Genomic DNA, 7,836 nt, shown 5'->3' on the forward strand with positions numbered 1-7,836 from the left:
GAGGAAAACAGAATAATCTCCTTTATCAGGAACATGGAATAATCTAATTTATCAGGAACGTGGAATAACCTCCTTTATCAGGAACATGGAATAAACTCATTTATCAGGAACATGTAATAACCTTCTTTATCAGGAACGTGGAATAACCTAATTTATCAGGAAAATTGAGTAACCTAATTTATCAGGAAAATGGAATAACCTAATTTATCAGGAACACTGAATAACCTAATTTATCAGAAAAATGGTATAACCTCATTTATCAGGAACGTGGAATAACCTCCTTTATCAGGAACATGGAATAAACTAATTTATCAGGAACGTGGAATAACCTTCTTTATCAGGAACGTGGAATAACCTAATTTATCAGGAACACTGAATAACCTAATTTATCAGGAAAATGGAATAACCTAATTTATCAGGAACACTGAATAACCTAATTTATCAGAAAAATGGAATAACCTAATTTATCAGGAACACTGAATAACCTAATTTATCAGAAAAATGGTATAACCTCATTTATCAGGAACGTGGAATAACCTCCTTTATCAGGAACATGGAATAAACTCATTTATCAGGAACGTGGAATAACCTTCTTTATCAGGAACGTGGAATAACCTAATTTATCAGGAAAATGGAATAACCTAATTTATCAGGAACACTGAATAACCTAATTTATCAGAAAAATGGTATAACCTCATTTATCAGGAAAATGGAATAACCTAATTTACCAGGAACATGGAATAACCTCATTTATCAGGAACATGGAATAACCTCATTCATCAGGAACATGGAATAACCTCCATCGGGAACATGGAATAACCTCATTCATCAGGAACATGGAATAACCTCCATCAGGAACATGGAATAACCTCATTCATCAGGAACATGGAATAACCTCCATCAGGAACATGGAATAACCTCATTCATCAGGAACGTGGAATAACCTCCATCAGGAACATGGAATAATAGCAAATGTCAACACTATAGGCTTTAGTGACGCACAAAGTGTTGCTACACAGTTATAAACGGCAAAGTTTGCCTACCACTATACAATAATAATTAAAGCAGTAGTCTGGTTTATTTTACAAATAGGCAAATAATAATATTGGTCATAATAATAATACATTATTCCAACGATGTCCGTTCATTACTACAAAACAAACCTAATAAATAGTATGATTATTTCGTCTTTCATAACCGATAGTCCCATTGGGTCGAGAGAAATCCGATATTCAGAGGCGTTTCAGGAGTATGTTAGTTTAAGATGAAGCTGATTATGTTGATTATAAGACCACGCCAAAAACAACCGTGAAACGTTTCCCAGGTGGACACGGTTTTAATACATTTCATACACCCCTCTTACTGAATGATCTCTGCAAAAGTTGTTGTCGTAAATGTGAATGTTAAGCATGGTCCACTGGTGGATTGGAGCAGGACACATTATAAACATTCACTTCAATGTGAAGACTTACCGCCAATGTATTAACTATTTGTGTCAGAATAAAAGTCGAAGTAGCCTAACTGGTAGCCTGCCAGATATCTTATGCAGCAGAGTTTGCATGTTTGCATCAAAAGAGGGAATTACTCAAGTATTTGACAATTGTTCGATCCTAGGACATTTAGATTTGTATAATCATACCATACTTGTTTGGTTGACACTTAATTAATGAAGTAAAAAGGGAAATCATTTTGTTTTATCATTTACTTTATTGCGGAAAATATACAATTATTTACACAACAATAATAAAAATAGGAATGCATTTCAGACATAAGATCTATTCCTCATGTAACACGTGTCATCAATAAATAAATAAATGTATTCTGAAAATAATAACCTCAATTATTTTCGCACAGGTTGGCGACACATTATTTCAACCCATCAGCCTATAATACCGCAGTCAGTCCACATCGAAAGTCTCACACGGAAACTGAGACAAATGCGTCGATGCTGCCCTTTAACCTCCACAGAATACGGTCCACAGAGTCAAAGACATGCACGAAAACATACATTTCCAAGTAACATTCGTCGTCAACAATAAAAAAACTAACGTATTTCAGAATGTAGTAGTGTAGTAGCCTAGCACTCGAATGCAGATCCAGGTCGTCCAAACGCGGGCCTTTCCCAGGCAAAGTGCTCTCCCCACGCCCTGTCCTTTTTGGTTTTAAATGGTTGTCAACGTTTGCTCCCATAAACCGCAGCTTTGTGTGTTTCCAGCATTATTCTCCAGAATTGCCCCGTTGTCATATTGATAAGCAGAATCAGCTGTCACCTGCAGATCAGAACAATTATAAAAAAGACGATTAATTATTGACGCCTGACTACGAAAAAGTTCAACAAAACACAGCAACCTAGACTTGTTTATGGCTGCAGTATGACTCACAAAGCAATAGTCTATTAAAGTAGAACACTATTTAAGCTGATACTGTTAACAAAACAAAATTAGCCCAAATAGGCTATAGACACATGTAGTAGGCCCATAGGCCTAAAGTGATTGTTTTTGTATTTAGCCATTTTTGTACAACGAACATCAACTGAAATGGTTGCAATGTAGTACGGTCTTAAAAAGTAAGACAATGAGTTGGAAAACAGAGCATACCATTTTGGACTACAGCTCTTCGGCCGTGAGCTAGTGAGATGCTGACATGGACCAAGCGCCCTCCATCCTCCATACAGAAAACGCATAGCTTAATCTCTCATGAGCCACATAACTACAACTTGCCATTTTGGAGTCCAATTCATCGCTCTGCAGAACTTGGTACAGGAAATCGATGTACCTGGCAGCAAGTTTTAAGGTTTGTATTTTGCTCAGTTTGTCTGAAGGCAAAGTGGGGATAATTTTCCGCAAAGACGAGAAAGCTTCGTTGAGTGACTGCGTCCTCTGCCGCTCGCGCACGTTCGCCATGACTCGTTGCGTCTGTAGGTCTTCGAAAGAATGTGGACTGCTGCTGCTTGACTTTTTCCCTCTTTTCCCAGGGGTAGGGCTATCTGAATCCTCCCCATTCTTCCTGCTTGATGTCCTTTTCCTCCCACATCTCTTCGGTTGCCTATCCAGTTCCCCCTCACTGTTGCTGAGACTGTCTAGTGGAGAGCCTGGGGAGCTCGACTCTTCCCCGGTCATTTCCTCAGACATCACCCCTCAGTTAGAAGACAGACAAGCGACAGTCAGTCCGAATGATCCACGCATCAAGTTAACGGTTATTTCCAGTTGCGCCTTCGATTCACCGCCAGACACCAATAATAAAGTATCCATACATGGGATCCCGAGACAAGAAATGTTTTCTGATACTTGAGAAAGTTACGGAGTTCTTATAGCCTGTATGGCGTAAAGATTTGGAGAGAGAGAGGATTGGCCAATAAAGTATATTACGTGTAAAGAGGGGTGGGCGCGAGCAAGGAACTATGAGGAACTCCTCTCACTGCATGGTCTGCTGAAAACAAAGTCGGAGACCGCTGAAAGCGTACTTCATCAATGGCGGGATTGGTATTGTATAGCCTAGAATATAATTTGGATAGGCTTATCAAAGAAACACATTTTGTTTGATTTGAATCTCATTTAATATGCTTATGTGTAATGACACTATTAGGTAAAACATAAATACGTTTAAGCGTTGAATGCAATATTTGTTTTTACGCGCAACAAACAATCTAGATTTTAACTCAATGTATGCCATGCACCATGTTGTAATTCAAGATGAAATTAAACACTAAAGTAAAACAGTAACACGATATGGAGCCAAACGATGAATACCTAAACGTTATTCTTATATTCCTCTTATTTGGATAAACATGATCATTATACGCTGGCTCATTGATGCGCACAAGTAGAGCATTTCCAATAGACCACACACACACCACCTGTAAACATACAACTGGCAACCCGCTGCTGACCCAACCTTTAATTTACCTAAACAGTTTTCGAGGTAATTATCCTGGATGAGAATGATCCTGGATGAGAATGATTCTGGATGAGAATGATTCTGGATGAGAATGATCCTGGATGAGAATGATTCTGGATGAGAATGATCCTGGATGAGAATGATCCTGGATGAGAGTAAACTGACATATTTTTATTTAAGGGCATTTAAATGTGTCCTTAACTGGAATCCATGTATTTATAAATTAATATGAGACTTAGCCCATACTTCCTGTTGACTAGGCTACTGCAGTATTACTTTTAGCCCCTTATTCTGGAAACTAGAGATGCGTTTGAGTCCAACAATATCATAGTCCTCTATAGCCACAATTCTTCAGTGTTGTTGAAACTCCAATTCTACATCGGCATCAGTGTTGTTGAAGCTTTCTTGAGAAGACTGTAACTACATTGTCCACAAGAGGGCAAATACCTCTATCATTATCTTCATCTCTAGACTCTAGAGCAGAGCTCTCCAACCCTGTTCCTGGAGAGTACCCTCCTGTAGGTTTTAACTCCAACCCTGTTCCTGGAGAGATACCCTCCTGTAGGTTTTAACTCCAACCCTGTTCCTGGAGAGATACCCTCCTGTAAGTTTTAACTCCAACCCTGTTCCTGGAGAGCTACCCTCCTGTAGGTTTTCGCTCCAACCCCAGTAGTAACTGATCTGGTTCAGTTTATCAATCAGCTAATTAGAATCAGGTGTGCTAGATTAGGGTTGGAGTTAAAACCTACAGGACGGTATCTCTCCAGGAACAGGGTTGGAGTTAAAACCTACAGGACGGTATCTCTCCAGGAACAGGGTTGGAGTTAAAACCTACAGGACGGTATCTCTCCAGGAACAGGGTTGGAGTTAAAACCTACAGGACGGTATCTCTCCAGGAACAGGGTTGGAGAGCTGTGCTCTATAGTCACTAGACCAGGGTTCCCCAACTGGCGCGTTTTTAAATTTAATTACTCATTTATTTTTACTTTTATTATTGTTGGACATAAAATATTGTCCCCAAGTATTCCCTCGCATACGATCAATACAAATGTAAGCAAGGTTTGAAAGGATTACGTTTATCTGTTTGGGCTTGGGGTCAATTTGCAGCCTGTAAATGATTTTAAATTATGTTCCAGCCCGCCACCAAAAATCTTCCCACAGCTGAATCTAGTTTGATGATCCCTGCTCTATAGCGCTTCTAATTGGAAGATATTCCCCCATGCTATAAAAGTGATGTCTCATTTACAGTAATTTAGCTTAATACAGAAATCTAAACAAAAACAGCTATCTCATAAATACTGCAATCAAATATTAATGAAGTAAATCACATTTATTACATTTAGTAACATACAGTATGAATGCTTAGTCCTGGTTAAAGTTGTAGCCTAGGCTACATAAAAGGTAAGTTAAGGTGAATTGAGGAGAAAACTGAATTGCAGAGGAATTGCAGAGGAAATTCTGCAACTCTTGGAGGACAGTGCCCCTATATAAAAGGCCTCTCTGTCTGTAAGAAATATTTACCAGGATGTGGGGGTGGTAAACAATAAACAATATCCATCTTGTGTCATAGTAAGAGGATTACCTTCTCTGGGTTCTAGAATCCCCAGGAGCACCAATAGGGGAGCAGGAAGCAGGAGGGAAGGCAGGGTTAGAGGTCACAACACCAGTGACCATTCATTGAAACCAGCGTCCAGCCAGGGCCCAGGGCTCAGAATGAATCATTGTTCTGACTGGGGGACAGACAGGGAGACACCTTAGGGCATACCTTACTTACACCGAGGTTGGTTAACTGTGACCTGTCCTGACCAATCATTTCATTTAATCTGTTTGACATGTTTGGGGCCAAACTGAAGTGCCAGTATCCAGGAACATCCATACATTTTCACTTAAAATATTATTGCGATTTGCCAACAATTTAAGGGCTCATTTGAAAAAGAGGCCTGGGTCCCAATGGGACTCCCTGTCAAAATAAAGGTTCACTAAAATATTGTAGCGACCCGCACAGACAGGTGTGTGTTATGTGTTAGGCTATTAGTTGGTTGTGTTGAACTTACCAGTACCCAGTGTTTGCAGGGTCTGCCATGCCAATCAACCTGCTATCTGCCAATCACGGGAATGCCTGGAATGTTCTGATGCCGGGCATCCTGGTGGATGGTGGAGTGGCGTGGAGGGGGGTTGGGCAGGGGGATGGAGCATTGGAAGTTAAGACCAGGTTTAGCCTTTGTTCTCTCGCTAACGTCTGGCCTTCACAAGAGAAGGTCACGGTTGTTTTATAGGGTATCCTTCATTTATTTGGCGTGGGCTATGGCCAAACAGTAGCCTGAGTAAATTTGGGTTAATAAACCATAAATTCGTAACCTCAATCCTCTATCTGGACAATTGTTCCTTTAAGATCTAGTCAGGACATTACAATATATTTGTTTTCTTCTCCAGAATCATAAACGTTTTCAGAATGATTTAGCACTGAGACTAAAGATTCAACCAGTGATATTTCAGTAGATTTGAAGAGTCTATGAGCATCAGGTTCCCTCACCAGGTGACTTTACCTGTGTAGCCCTGTCCATGGTGCTGATCCTTACAGCATTACTTAGCCTGATGTTGTCGTCAGGGTACAGTAAATTACTTCGAGCTATTACCTTGATTATGGAAAACATCACATTCTGCAGTGAGGAGGCAGACAATAATATTACGCTGTTTTGCTTAAGGTGACGGCTTTTCTTTGATGTTGACATATATAAATAGGTTCCAAAACCTACAATGTTAATTAACAAAGCAGTGAACTGGACAGAAAGAAGAGCAACATAAACTGGATTGAAAGTCAGCAGTAGTCGAACCCAGCATTTCTTAAAGTATGGGTCGCGACCCGGAGTGCATCGCGGACCTGTTAATAGTGGTTCGCGACGTGTCAGAGTAAATGTATCATTATTTAACTAATTACTGGAATTAAGTTGGCCAAGTGCAAATACGCTCACTGTTTAGCAGCGGTATCTCAGCTCTGTTTGACAGCTGCTCGAATGGGAGGAAGATGTATGCTTCGTCGTTTACCGGGTCTTTTTCTGCAGTTTTCGTGAACATCACTCTGCGCCCCACACGCTGCAGCTCTGTTGTTCAGCAGCAAGTGATGTGCTGTCCGCCGCTGACTTGTCATTCCCTCTCTTCATCACGTACCACTGTCATCAAATGGACTCAAGCTAGCCACAAGTTCTGACTGAGCTCAATCGTCATGAAACGCAAATACAGCGATGAGTTTCTCACTCTTGGTTTTGTACAAACTTTAGGAAATAGCGAGGATCGCCCGCAATGTGTTTTGTGGGAAGTGCTGAGTAATGATTCTCTCAAAACAAACAAATTTAAAACGACACGTCCTGACCAAACATCCACAGCATGACGGTGAACCCAGAGAGTTATTTCAGAACAGGGGAGAATGCTTCAGGAAACAGGGCTTCGACAGTGGAAGAGTAAGTCAACTAGCAAGGCATTGTTGTCATTTTGTAACAGGTGATGATACGCAGAAATAAGGGAGCACGATTTCTCATGGAGGTAGATGCGAGTTTCTCTTTCCAACAACCCCCTCGTACTCAGCTAATAGCTAACGTTACCCAAAGCAAGCTAGATACTGATAGTGCAGCCCTAAGTAACAGTACAGATGAAGATAACAAATTCAGTCCTACTGTACATCTTACTGTAGCGATGATTGTTGAAAACAAGTCTAGGTTGGAACTGTTGCTGTTGAAATACAAGTATTTTTTTAAATTCGAAATAAAATGATTTAACAGATCATAGTCTAACACTCCATAATGCCTGATTGATAGTCAGATCAGTAGTCTAACCCAGGACTCCATAATGCCTGATTGATAGTCAGATCAGTAGTCTAACCCAGGACTCCATAATGCCTGATTGATAGTCAGATCAGTAGTCTAACCCAGGACTCCATAATGC

The 7,836-nt window shown here is 40.3% G+C and overlaps 1 protein-coding gene across 2 annotated transcripts; it reads right to left on the reverse strand.

Annotated features, from left to right (window-relative positions):
- Positions 1-1,693: 1,693 nt before the first annotated feature.
- LOC135535111 (twist-related protein 2-like) lies at positions 1,694-3,314 on the reverse strand. 2 transcript variants are annotated; one of them, XM_064961830.1, is made up of 2 exons: positions 2,721-3,314; positions 1,694-2,270 (listed from the first exon to the last, which is right to left on the reverse strand). In XM_064961830.1, exons 1-2 carry the CDS (start codon positions 3,129-3,131, stop codon positions 2,163-2,165), a joined length of 519 nt encoding a protein of 172 aa, XP_064817902.1. In that variant the 5' UTR covers positions 3,132-3,314; the 3' UTR covers positions 1,694-2,162. The 2 variants fall into 2 exon arrangements, with proteins under 2 accessions (XP_064817902.1, XP_064817903.1); XM_064961831.1 differs by having other exon boundaries at positions 2,182-2,270; positions 2,598-3,310.
- Between the last annotated feature and the right edge of the window lie 4,522 nt (positions 3,315-7,836).

The sequence above is a fragment of the Oncorhynchus masou genome, unplaced genomic scaffold (genome assembly GCF_036934945.1).
Source record: "Oncorhynchus masou masou isolate Uvic2021 unplaced genomic scaffold, UVic_Omas_1.1 unplaced_scaffold_4454, whole genome shotgun sequence".
Classification (NCBI taxonomy): domain Eukaryota; kingdom Metazoa; phylum Chordata; class Actinopteri; order Salmoniformes; family Salmonidae; genus Oncorhynchus; species Oncorhynchus masou.